This window comes from Leptidea sinapis, chromosome 3 (genome assembly GCF_905404315.1).
Source record: "Leptidea sinapis chromosome 3, ilLepSina1.1, whole genome shotgun sequence".
NCBI lineage: Eukaryota > Metazoa > Arthropoda > Insecta > Lepidoptera > Pieridae > Leptidea > Leptidea sinapis.
This window is the reverse complement of record NC_066267.1, coordinates 18,522,256-18,535,830: the sequence shown is the minus strand read 5'-3', so window position 1 is coordinate 18,535,830 and position 13,575 is coordinate 18,522,256. Positions and strand designations below refer to the sequence as shown.

Genomic DNA, 13,575 nt, shown 5'->3' with positions numbered 1-13,575 from the left:
CGAGTTAGTTGTCACCGTTAGGTATCCTTCAGCTCAACCGCGATGACACGCAACTCACTACAATAAAAATTGCTGTAAACAAGCTGCGGGCCGGAACGAATTCGACGTAACCAGTCGAACTTGGCGTAGTATACCTCGTACCACACGTAGCGGAGCTGCGTAGCGTAGCACTGGGCGTAGCGTGTCGGCGTAGCGGGGCGTGAGCACAGGCGCGTGTAGTAGTCTGCTCGGCGCGGGGGCCGAGACAAGAATCAATGACAGTGTCGATCGTGCGGGCTGTATTTATAGGACCCGCACGTGCTCGTGTTTTACATTCATGTAGTTTTTACAATAATTTCACATCACAATGTAATTTATGAACTAATTTTAACTAAAATTAGTTAAACTAAATCATTCTCGTTTTTATAATAGGTGTGTTGTAGTATTTACGCCGATATATATATTGTTTTTGTTATTTCAGGCCGACATGGGACAGTGGGAGAGATTGGCGTGCGGCAAAACTCAGGACCAAATAGACCTGACGCAATTGGCACGACAGTTCATGAGGAAAACTGCGCTTAAACCGCGGTCCTTAAATTTTTGTTAAATGTTCGTTACTATATTTAGATTTTTTTGTTACGAGTTTTGACATTCTGTCATCACTCAGAAATTTTAACTAAGTAAACTGCAAGGGGACAGATATAATCTAGATTTTATTATCTAAATTTTAAGTAATAAACTTAAAGGGGACAAACATAAATACAGTTTATGCAAGAGCATTATGCAGGGAACCTAAAGGGGAGGTACATGAATATAGTTTAACCAACAATTCTAAGCAGGGAACGTAAAGAGGATGAAGATAAATACAGTTGATTTAAAAAAATATTTAGGGAACTTGAAGGGGAACATTTTTACATTTACACAGTTAATGAACAATTTTAAAGGGGACGATCATTAATATATTTATTCAACAATTTTAAAAGGAAACTTAAACGGGACGAACATAAATACAGTTAGGAAAAAGCAATTTTAAAAGGGAACAAACATTAATACAGTTATCCAACAATTATAATAAGGCAACTTAAAGGGGACTTCCAATAATTACAGTTATCCAACAATTTAAAAAGGGAACTTAAAGGGGACGAACATAAAATATTCAAAAAAAATTTAGCAGGGAACTTAGGGGGTACATTAATACAGTTTATCCCAAGTTCGGAACAAATAAGGGATGTCATCGCAAATGTGACAACGATGGCGGTCATGCAATTCGCCGTAAATTTAGTATAGTTGGTAATGAAAAGATGTGTGTAAAAATTTAGTATAACCATTTTATCCCTGAGGTTACAACAATAAATATAGATAGTAGTGAAAATATAAGAAATGGGAAGATGTCAAATGTGCGAAAAGCGTCACAATGTAAATATTTTATAACTTGACGTTTTACAAGTTGTGTTATGATAACATTCAGAGTCCGTTTTGATATGTTTACATGTTTTGAGAATTTTATTCTTTACAATTGCTAGGTATTTTTATGTATTTCGCTGGTCGCTTTTTTTTTCTATGATGTTCAGTATAACGCGAAAGCAGAGAATATCATGTTTTAAATTTGACAGTTTAGAAATGTAAATTTATGTTTGTTAAATGAAAAATTATGAGTGTTAGTGTGTTTTTAGAGTTTTTATATTGTTTCTGTGGTGTAATATGAGTTGTATTAATTAGTGCTTGGAAATATCAATAATGACTTTAAAATTGTAATTTTTTACTATTGACTTTATTTTCGTTAAAAATTAATCTATAAATAATTTAATTGAAAGATTATGCTAATAACGTACTAAGGCGATTATTGAAAACGTTAAGAAGTTAATATTTTAAATAAGTAGGTGCCTATATTATCACTGCCTACCTCGCCTCCGTTAAATAATAATTAATATTCTATAAAACTGCACTAGGCTTACTTAGAATTAAACGATCATGTGACAAACATTTTAATTACTGAAAAGGTGTAAATAGCAACGGTGTAATCTAGTTTTAAGCTAAGATGATTGTAAGTATGAGATTGAAAGAAAAATAATCACAGATTACAAAAGTGGGTTTAGTTTAATTGTTAAACGTGGAGCAAAACAGCCGTGTCGGACCATATGTTGGTAACACTGATCATATCTATTCGATATCCATCTGTGACTATCGTTTTTGTTTTTTAAGCTTAGATTTAGTCTTAAGTTTAATATACATTTCGAAGGAGCTTTTGTTTTCTTTTTAAATAATCTTAATTTTAAAGTATTGTTAAGATACCAAAAAAAAAATTGGTAACATTTTAAGTAGTCTATGCTTATTAGGGTCCTAATGTTTTAATGTAACCTTGCGGGATCCCCATGCGGACTGCCCATCCCGATGATTTTTTTTCGTTTTTGTTAACGTGCTGGATCCTATTAGCCCCAGTTACACCGAGTGGCGAAGCTTACTGAGCAGGATGTCATGTCGCACGCAATTGAAAGCCTTGGAGAAGTCGCAGATTACACCTAAACTATCCAGCAAATTCTCCAAGGCTCCAAAAAATATTTTTAATCAGGTCGATTCACGCGTCTGTTGTTTGACTGCATGTGAAACCAAATTGTTTCATTGAAAGCACATTGTTATTAAATAAAAAAAACATCTCCATCATCATCAGACGGAAGATGTACACTGCTGGACAAAGGCCTCTAGGCCTAGGGTCTTAGGAGTGTGAATAGCTGTTGAGATGTCCTCATACATCGTCTGAGTGTGTCGAAGTCGGAGCGTAAACCTGGATGACCTTAGCGAATACCGTACAGTAATTCTGAGTATTAGGTACGCTTCTCTATTCGTCACGCTCCCCACCTCAGTGACGTTGTTGACGATAGACTTGTGCACGAGGAGCCTGATACCACCCTAAGTAATTTAGGATTATCGAGTCCTCACCCTGTCTTCGGACCTCAGATAACCCCACGACATCCCGTCGTAGTCTGCTCAAAACTGCCTCCAGTTCCTCCAACTTCTCGTCAGTCCGCAGTGTTCTGACATTAAATGTTGCCAGGGCCAATGGTCGTCGTTGGTAGCATTGCCGAACCCGGGGTTTCTTAGCACACACTCCCCCGTCGCCTATCTGGCTTCTTACCGTGGCCGTGGGGACTGAGGGCCGGGGCCTTTCAGTGTATGTCACGTTTTTTTTGGTTAAATGTTGGTGCTTCTCGGAAGGATGCTGCTGCCCAGCCTCCGTTCTATGTATCCGTTAGTCGCCTGATGGAGATAGATAGAGATGGATGGTGCTATTCTGGTGCGATACCACACACATAGCATTAGATTTAAATTAAATTTTTCAAAAATTTGTGAGTACATGCAATATAGGTATTGGTCTAAAATTTGAAGGATCTTTTGAATTTGTTGAAAAGAGAAGCTAGTTGCGGTGCTATGCAATCAATTATGGAGTTAATTTTTATTGAGAAACCATGAAGATTAGTAGATTTTTACAAAAGTCAAACGTTTTACAACATTTCTTGCCATTATTTTTAAGTAAACACCCAGCAACAACAGGGCATGATTTAAAATTATTAGTTCTTAAAACTTAAATTTAGCCACTTCTTGGTCCATTAGGTATATAATAAGCTTCTCATAATTTCTAACTGAAAGCCAATATTTCAGGGTTTATTTTTACCAGTTTAACTATGAATAATTTGACAAGTCGTTATAATAATTTATTATTTAAGAGATCTTAAAAAAAGGCCTCAGCCGTTGTACAGGCAGAATTGAAGATTTAAGAGTATTAACTGAGAATTGCTAAACTCTGTCGTGATTGCCTAGATTTGTGAATCCATTCTAATGTCCAGTCATCACTTGCTTACATACTTTAAAGACTTATCTAATTGTATCAATATTTTTTTATTTAAATACCGAGTTATATTCAGTTTTAGCGTATCTATATAATATATATAAGAGATTTCCACGTATACAGTCACTCATCACGATATCTCTGGAACCATAAGCCGTAGAGACTTGAAATTTGGTAGGAATATTCCTTTCGCCAAGGAGAGGTCAGCTAAGAAAGGATTTGACGAAATTCCACCCGCATTTTTTTTAACTATAAACAGAACAACGTCTGTCGGGTCAGCTAGTTTAAATATATTGTTATAATGTTCATTTGGGTCTTCATTCATGGGCAAGTACCCAATGTTTGCCTCAAGCCTTTCTTAAATAGTTATGAGCCTGGTCTCAGTAACTGGTACAACTTTTATTTTACAGGGTCTTTTGCTAATCCATATGTTAAAACTGACAAATTTTGTGACAAAAAGTGATCAAGATGACAAGTTATTCATTTATTCTCTTTTAATAATAATAATAATATGACATTTATTTCAGGCATTTTAAACCCATTACAGTAAATTGAATAAGATGTACTTAAAAATAAAATTGTATACATCACAGTACTTAATAATTAAATAACTTAAAACTAAGATTGCCCCAAAGGGGGGTTCGTACAAAAAGTAATGTACTGATAATACTATTTCCGGTTAATGTCACGATGCACCGAAAGCCAGTAATGGAGTATAGGATTCTCTGGGTGCTCAGAGGATACGCTGAGAATTTCGTTTTCGGATTCGCGAATGCGAGACCAAAAAGCAGCAACTCGTGATCTTATCACTGCGAAATAATCGGGGACTCTGGCGTCGGCAAACATGCCCGACGCACTGCAATATTTGGGCAGTCTCATCAGAATACGGTATGCATTATTATACTGCACTCTGATGCTGCTTCGTACAGTTTTAGTGCAGTTGACCCAAAGCTGACACGTGTAGAAGCATTGACAATATGCTCTAAATAGTTTCAGCTTCGCCTCAGGACTGCACCGTGCAAACCGGCGTGCGAGCATATTGCATCGAACAGCCAGAGCCCTCCGCTCGCGTTCTATATCTTCGCTATCACACAAATTCTCAGTTAGGATATGCCCCAAGTACCTGAATCGGTCCACTCTATCTATGGATACACCGTCTAAAAAGACCATCGGAATTCTCTCCAGACCTTTCTTAGCCGGAAACACCATAATTTGTGTTTTTTTTACATTATATTTTAGGCTATGCTGCCCTGCATATTTTTCACAGATAGCCAGCAGTTTCCTGAGGCCTCTGATTGACGGACTTAAAAGCACCATATCGTCAGCGTAGCTGAAGTTATTCACGCACGTTTTCCCTATATGACAGCCAACTCCGGCATTCCTAAGTTCCACAATCAGATCATTGACATAAAGGCTAAAGAGGTCCGGAGAGGTTAGCCCTCCTTGACGCACGCCGCACTCTAATCTAAAGTCATTAGAGATGGCGTCGCCCCATTTTACATAATTTGTTTGGGTTTCGTACCAGTATCTCAACAGATCTACAGTTTTTTGCGGTACATTCGACCAGGTGAGTTTTTGCCATAGTAATTGGTAGTTTACCAGATCAAAAGCTCGGCTCAGATCTAAGTCTTTTGTTAGCTTCCACATTGCAGATATTATTACTCGTATCTAAGCAACTTGCAGCAGTAGCTGGGATTCTTGTGAGTGCTGAGAAGAGAGTTTTCATCTAATCCACATTAAAATCAATTGGCTTTTTTGTATTACTGATTTTAAAGAGTACTCGATGACTTTTTCAAAGTCAACATATTATGCGACGTACAAGTACAAGTGTAGGTATACGCTTAATATTGGAAATCGCTATCATCATTGCAAAATTAGAAAACAGAAATAAAATAACGGAGAAAAAGGCATCAATCATTTATTACAATTAAAATCACAAAAATAATGGAAGCTTAATCGAAAACTGTATTAAATAAAAATTAATTTAACTATAAGTGAGTTGAAAGGATCTCTCATTGTCTCGCCGGAGGGTGTCGTGAGTGGCCTTCAGTTGGTCGAGCTTGTTCGAGATCTGCGATATGGAATTGTCGATCCATTGCATCGACGACATGTGTGCGTTCAGAATACGACCTATTTGGACGATCTGAAAATATTATATGATGGTTATTGGTAAACTACTATCAGCAAGTGTTAGCATTAGGCTTTGTATTAGCATACAAATTATAATAGCCTGATGTGTGTTTAAATTTTTATTATTCATAAAACTTTTATGTAATATAATTTATTATACTGTACATATTCATATTAAGTGCAGCATAATAAATATTTAAATTTGCTTTTTTGTTGCTTTCGATTATTATACTGATATTAAATGTTATTTTGTGAAAAAAAGTTTCACTTGCATCGTGGTTGGCTTATAATTATCATGTAGTGTAAGCCTCACCGGATCGTTGGTGTCTTGGCTACGGTTGGTCTCATTTAGGTGCTCGATCACTTCCTTCAAGTCTTCTGACATTTGTCGCAGCTGGCTGTCGAGATTCTCCGCTAGCGAATACCTGTAAACACATTAATTATGATTATATATCGTATCAATTAAAAAAAATACGGGTTGCACTCCGGGAGTGCTGGCAGAAGTGAAAACTGGAGTATTAACGTTGTGCATTTTTGAATAGTTTGAAATGGTAGAGGAATAATTTCGTACGAATTTCTTTATTTATCAGTGTAAAAGTTTATGTGGTTAAATACAATATTCATTTATTGCCATATCCGTACACTGAAATAACAATTTATATTACATAAAAATTTAACACTTTAGAACTATTACAATTATTTTACATTAAAAACTTTATCTCTCAGAAAAATTCACTTTCATCCATAATTTAAACGAGTGTCTTATGAAGTTTTGATCGTGTCCTGCCGAGTTAACATTTTATATCCATCCCAAGAAAAGTGCTCAACGCCGCCAAAGAAGTTTTCACTTCAAAAATTATTCAATTATTTACGTGGTAATCAGCCGAGCGACTTATGAATAAAATTATGAATAGTACGAACGCAATAGAAGTCATTGAGGTTTGTCAAATATTAGCTATTAGTGGGTTTTTTATATTGTTTTTCTCATAAACGTTAAGGGTAAGGCAATTTTAAAATAACGGTGTTCTGTACTACAAATTACGAGGGTAGTTTGTAGTAAGGTTGATCACAAAAGTTTGTTCGCAATCCCTAGAAAAACAGAAGCAATACGTACATATGTTCTCTTTCCCTCTCTCTCTCCCGCGGCTCAATGATTCTGTCCTTATCCTCCAGCATCTGTTTCTCGAGAGGAGTCAACAGTTCCTCTAACTCGTTCTGCTGAGCCAGAACGAAGTCGAGTTCGTGTTCAAGACTCTGCTGCTCATTCTTAGCTGTCTCTACAGCTTCGTTCAATTCGACGATCTGAAATTTCATTAAATGAAAAGACTTGGCATAAGTCTGCAATTAATATTAAGGCATTAAAGGCATTTATTTTCCATTAGAATTCTTTTTGATGTCATTTCTAATATACAAGACACTACTACGGCTTCGGAAACAAATAACAATCTGAGAGAGAAGAAGCGGCGCAAGAAACTCTCCCAGCATTTTTTTGCGCTATTTTTTATATAGAATAAGGCCTTTTAAGGACGCGTTTACGAATCCGACAATAATAAGATATTTTTCGGTAGAGTTTGTGATGAAATGAAACTAAATCTAACAAAACTAAAAATTGCCACAAATAGATTACTTCTTTATCTCCAATTAGCGGGAATTTTTGCTTTGAAATTTTGATATTTTATGTCATAAAAACGATTATCCGTTACCTCTTCACACAAAATTGACGAAATGGGGCTTCATTCAGCATCAGTTTTCTGCTACTACTTACATAATTTTGTCTCTTAAAAATTACGTAAGGAATGCAGATATAATATTTTCAAAAACACGGGAAATAAATTAATGAATATGTTATAAATAATCTCAGAAAAAATATAAATGAATCGTTTAAAATTCATATATTTTTCTGATAAGCATGAGAGCTTTAAAGTGTGGTATTAAGGGTTTAAAATAAAACGAAACAACGTCAGTCCGCGCTCGGCCGCCGTCGTGGGTAGACATTGTGTCGGTTGTAAGCAGCAGCTCGTACTCGGAAAGATCGCTGTACGAACATGAATATTTTGTATAAGCTCTACAATACTATCTTTGATACTTTAGATATTTTGTAAGCAGTCAGATTTTCAAAAAATTATGTTTCTGTATTTCTTTGAAGAATTAGTGTTTTTTAAGTTCATCTCTAAATATAAGGTCTATATTAAATCGACATCGGGTTAAAATCGAAATCCTAGATGGCGCCTATGAAATTCACCAACTTCTCTTCATGGGTGTCATTTTCATGGTTTTTGGGGTCAACAATAACGAATATCGGGTCAAAATCGAAATCCAAGATGGTGCCTATGAAATTTACCAACTTCTCTTCATGGGTGTCATTTTCATGGTTTTCGGGGTCAACAATAACGAATATCGGGTCAAAATCCAAGATGGCGCCTATGAAATTTACCAAATTCTCTTCATGGGTGTCATTTCCATGGTTTTCGGGGTCAACAATAACGAATATCGAGTCAAAACCGAAATTCAAGATGTCGACTATGAAATTTACCAACAACCTTCATGGGTGTCATTTACATCGTCAAAATTAGAATTCATTCATAAACTTAAATTATATTATAAAAGGCCTGCCTAACAATATCCCACATGCTAAATTAATTCTTCATTCCCTAAATATATAAATATTTACGTTTCAACTTTTTACCCACAATATTTACAAAACACATTCCGTTACCAATCTAATTAAAAAATCTCAAAATTTGATTTTGAAAGACCTATCTAATGAGACATGCAAAAAAAAATCATCCTCTTTTTAACCACAAGAAGCTCTACCCTTCTTATAAATTATTACCACCATATTATGTCAAGAAGAGTTATTTCAATAGATATTGTAATCATAAGGTATAAGCTATTACATAAATGTAACGTATATCTTCCTTAATCCCGCATTATTTTCAAAAGACCAAAGGAAATGTCATGTGTCAAACCTGAATCTAACTTTTAAAGACCTATCCAACGATACCCCACAAGGCAAATCTCCAATATTTTTTTCAACTCCACTTGTAGTGGAGGTGTCCTTAAGGGGAAAGCTACGTCCAAAGCACCAGACAACACAAAAAATGGCGTGCGTAAAAAGTACACATGTCAGAAGTGAAACTTATTTGTGAAAACCAATTTTTAAATCTCGTTTATATTAATAATTATCCTAAGCTGTTCTCTAAACCAATTGATTTTTGTCAATAATAGAAATTATTAGATGTTTTACTAATTATTATTACTCATGAAACCTGAACAATACAAAGCTAGTAGGGAAGATGTTCTACTTACTCGCAGCCGCGCGCTAAACCTGAAAGATACAACGCTAGTAGTGAAGTTGAACTTCATAGCGGTACCGTCTGCTTCATGCTACATTCGCGTTTTCTCACTCAGACTCAATCTCCCTTCCCTCTTCTTGGATAAAAACGTCCTTCATTTTCGTGACACTTTATTCCGTTTCATCCGTAAAAAAATTACCCTCATGCGGGCAAAGAAGTTTCACTTCAAAAATGATCCCAAATTCGTTCTCTAGACCCTCGAGAAGCTCGAATACGATACCCATATTGTTGAAATCATAATTTTTCGAGGCGGCCATCTTGTATTTCAAAAGTGATCCCAAATTCGTTCTCTGCACCCTCGACATCCTCGAATACGATATCCATGTTGTTGATATCATAATTTTGCGCGGCGGCCATCTTGTATTTCAAAAGTGATCCCAATTTCGTTCTCTGCGCCCTCGAGAACCTCGGATTCGATATCCATAATGTTGAAATCATAATTTTGCGCGGCGGCCATTTGGATTTCAAAAATGACTCCAAATTCGTTTTCTGTACCCTTGAGAACCTCGGATTCGGTATCCATATTGTTAAAATCATAATTTTGCGCGGCGGCCATCTTGGATTTCAAAAATGATCCCAAAATCGTTCTCTGCACCCTCGAGAACCTCGGATTCGATATCCATAATGTTGAAATCATAATTTTGCGCGGCGGCCATTTGGATTTCAAAAATGACTCCAAATTCGTTTTCTGTACCCTTGAGAACCTCGGATTCGGTATCCATATTGTTAAAATCATAATTTTGCGCGGCGGCCATCTTGGATTTCAAAAATGATACCAAAATCGTTCTCTGCACCCTCGAGAACCTCGGATACGATATTCATAATGTTGAAATCATAATTTTGCGCGGCGGCCATCTTGGATTTCAAAAATGACTCCAAATTCGTTTTCTGTACCCTTGAGAACCTCGCATTCGGTATCCATATTGTCGAAATCATAAATTTGCGCGGCAGCCATCTTGGATTTCAAAAATGATCCCAAAATCGTTCTCTGAACCTTCAAGGACCTCGGATATGATACCCATATTGTTGAAATCGTAATTTTGCGCGGCGGCCATCTTGGATTTCAAAAATAGTCCCAAAATCGTTCTCTGCACCCTCGAGAACCTTGGATACGATACCCATATTGTTAAAATCATAATTTTTCGCGGCGGCCATCTTGGATTTCAAAAATGATCCCAAAATCGTTCTCTGCACCCTCGATAACCTCGGATACGATACCCATATTGCTGAAATCATAATTTGTCGCGGCGGCCATCTTGGATTTCAAACATGATCCCAAAATCGTTCTCTGCACCCTCGATAACCTCGGATACGATGCCCATATTGCTGAAATCATATTTTTCGCGGCGGCCATCTTGGATTTAAAAAATGATCCCAAAATCGTTCTCTGCACCCTCGATAACCTCGGATACGATACCCATATTACTGAAATCATAATTTTTCGCAGCGGCCATCTTAGATTTAAAAAAAACTGCGACGACGACACACGACGATATGCGACAGATTTGCTATCTAAAGTTCTAATATTTAACTACTAAACGAATACATCAACCAATTATCAAAAATACATAGGTATTAAAAAAACAAAATTCAAACTTGCTAAAGTATCAAATTCATTTTATTCCCGCTATTAATTTTAAGTACGTGTATGTGTTTGAGCGGTGTCAGTGTAGTGGTGCGATTCGATACCTCTCTGTTTTGAGAACGCGTCCTTAAGTCACCATATTTCTGAGACTGCAAACCGCCTGTATCCTGAATCCGATGGTACCTTTTTTTCATTTATTTAACATTTAAATACACATTTAAACGTATACAGACAAATACTTAAACTTTATAAGGCTTATCTGTGTAAGCCACTTATTTTTTTTTACTTAATAAGCCACAAAGGCACAAAAGAAGGATAATAATCAATTAGGGTTTATTAAATTATATTAATATCACTTTTTATTACATTTCTTTTATTGTATTTTACTATTGTCGGTAGAGGCGTATGGAAGGCAACGGTTCGGCTACCACCAAGTACTTGTCTTTAAGATTTGAGCATTTATATGCATGTTTATTCGACAATCTAACAGTAAAATAATAATAACATCGAGTAACAGCCCCTACAAAGAAATTCAAAGGATATATGATCTATAAGTCTCAACATTGACAATTTTCATTGTCAGTATATTTATGAAAATTTAGTATATGTTCACAAAAATCGTCACCTTTTTGCTCTTAATAGTGATTTTCATTATTATAACACTAGAAATAAGGGATTGATTGTAGCTAATTCTAGTAGGCTTCATAAGATACATTTTAGCTTTTTGGATACACTTTATAGTCTCAGCCACTGTTCAGGCATTATCTATTAATAAATTAAAATGTTTTATTAAATATGGCTCTGACTAAATTCTACTACTCCACAGCTGAATATCTAAGTGATCCGACAGCATGGAACTGGATTATGATTAATTTATAGCAATAGCAATACAATATAACCAGCCGTTCCCACTCGCTTTGCAGCAAATTTTAAAAGAAAACGTTGGAATTCGAAAAGAAGCCATCTAGGATAAATTTCGCATCGAATGGTGGTAGTTTCATGTCGATACGATCATTGTTTTAAACGTGATTGACCCTCAAACAAAGACCATTGTCATTATACATACATATATATATATATAGATATATATATATACACATCCTACTAATATTATAAATGTGAAAGTTTGTATGTCTGGATGTATGTTTGAACTTCTTTAACGCAAAATCTACTGAATAGATTTAGATTAACTTTACAATAATATAGCTTACACACCAGAATAACAAATAGGCTATAATTTATAAAACTATAGTGTGATATACAAAATATAAAAGAAGTGTGATTGTTACTAATGAATACAACTAGCGACATCTCTTATCAACTAGCAAGGAAAAGATCAATACAACTTATATGTTTGTTTGTTTTTTTAACGTTTGCCGGGGTCAGCTAGTATATATAGATAACAGTAGGGTCTTTTAGAAATAAGTAAATAAATGTCGATACGATCATTGTTTTAAACGTGATTGACCCTCAAACAAAGACCATTGTCATTATACATATATATGTATATATACAACGTGAATCAAAAAGGGTATAACATACCTTCAATGCTACATTATATAATTGATGTTTGAATTTGAATAAATAAAATAAATAAGAATAAAAAAAGCCCCTACAAAATAAAAATATTATTTGTAAATTTCTTTTCTCAGATAACTAACTTTTAAAGAGACCGCCATTTAATATGGGTGGAGCCGTTGTTTGTAAACAAAATTAGGTAACCTACCTACGGACTTAAACATTAGGTATTCGATAATAATAGTACATACCAATCTTGCTGCGCAGCTTTTTAACACTCCTTGAGTTTCACAATAAATACACAGAAAACACCACATAACGTCACGTTGATTATGTTTTAGGTAGTTAGGTATCTAAGTAGATACCTAGTTATTTCATCACTAGTACATTTAAAACAGCCCAGGTACATCACACATGATACAGTAATAAGGAGGTACGTAGGTTTTGCAGCAACACCACTAAAGGAAGGGTTCAATCATGCACCAATCTTCGGAAACAGGCGTATGAGGGAAGCCTCCTATTCCGGTACCGACGGTGGTACAATTCGCGAGCTGCGACCAGATTGTTATTTGTCACCGCACCAACACACAATATCATGTCGTAATATTCATTATTCCCATAATCTGCCATGATTATCATACGAAAATACTGCAATCCAAAAGTCCAACGCGACGATCTAACAAACATGAATGTCGGAACACAACTAAAGTATAAAAAATATTAAATAAAATGTCCATTGAATTAGGTATTATGATTAAGGAGTATGCACACTCGCCGAAATAACACGTGGCTTTTATTTTTTATGGAAAGAGAAGACAAACGAACGTACGGGTCACATGGTGTTAAGTGATCACCGCCGCTCACATACTCTTGCAACACCAGAGGAATCACAGGAGCGTTGCCGGCCGTTAAGGAAGGTGTATGCGCTTTTATTGAAGGTACCCATGTCGTATCATCCCGGAAACACCGCACAAGAAAGTTCATTCATAAGAAAGCTCCTTGAAAACCGCACTGTGGAGGACCGAATTCGGCGTCAGGAATCAGGTGAAACAGCTCTTCGGAACACTCCCCATGATAAATGCGGTAGAAGACACACAATGAGGCGATGTCTCTACGCGACACCAAGTGATCCAGCCGTTCACAGACCACTGGGTCCCCGACAA

At 36.0% G+C, this 13,575-nt stretch overlaps 2 protein-coding genes across 3 annotated transcripts in view; one reads left to right on the top strand and one right to left on the bottom strand.

Moving 5' to 3' along the window:
- Positions 1-2,220, top strand: part of LOC126978591 (transcriptional activator Myb) — an 88,927-nt gene extending 86,707 nt beyond the window's left edge. For both annotated transcript variants that reach the window (XM_050827578.1, XM_050827569.1), the window contains one exon: positions 461-2,220. In XM_050827578.1, coding sequence (XP_050683535.1) covers positions 461-586 — 126 coding nt within the window. In that variant the 3' untranslated portion in view covers positions 587-2,220. The remainder of the gene's footprint in view (positions 1-460) is intronic.
- Positions 2,221-5,724: 3,504 nt separating this feature from the next.
- LOC126978583 (uncharacterized) overlaps positions 5,725-13,575 on the bottom strand; it is a 29,687-nt gene continuing 21,836 nt past the window's right edge. The window contains exons 11-13 of the mRNA XM_050827543.1: positions 7,068-7,255; positions 6,267-6,378; positions 5,725-5,966 (exon numbers count right to left, since the gene is read on the bottom strand). Coding sequence (XP_050683500.1) covers positions 5,808-5,966; positions 6,267-6,378; positions 7,068-7,255 — 459 coding nt within the window. The 3' untranslated portion in view covers positions 5,725-5,807. The remainder of the gene's footprint in view (positions 5,967-6,266; positions 6,379-7,067; positions 7,256-13,575) is intronic.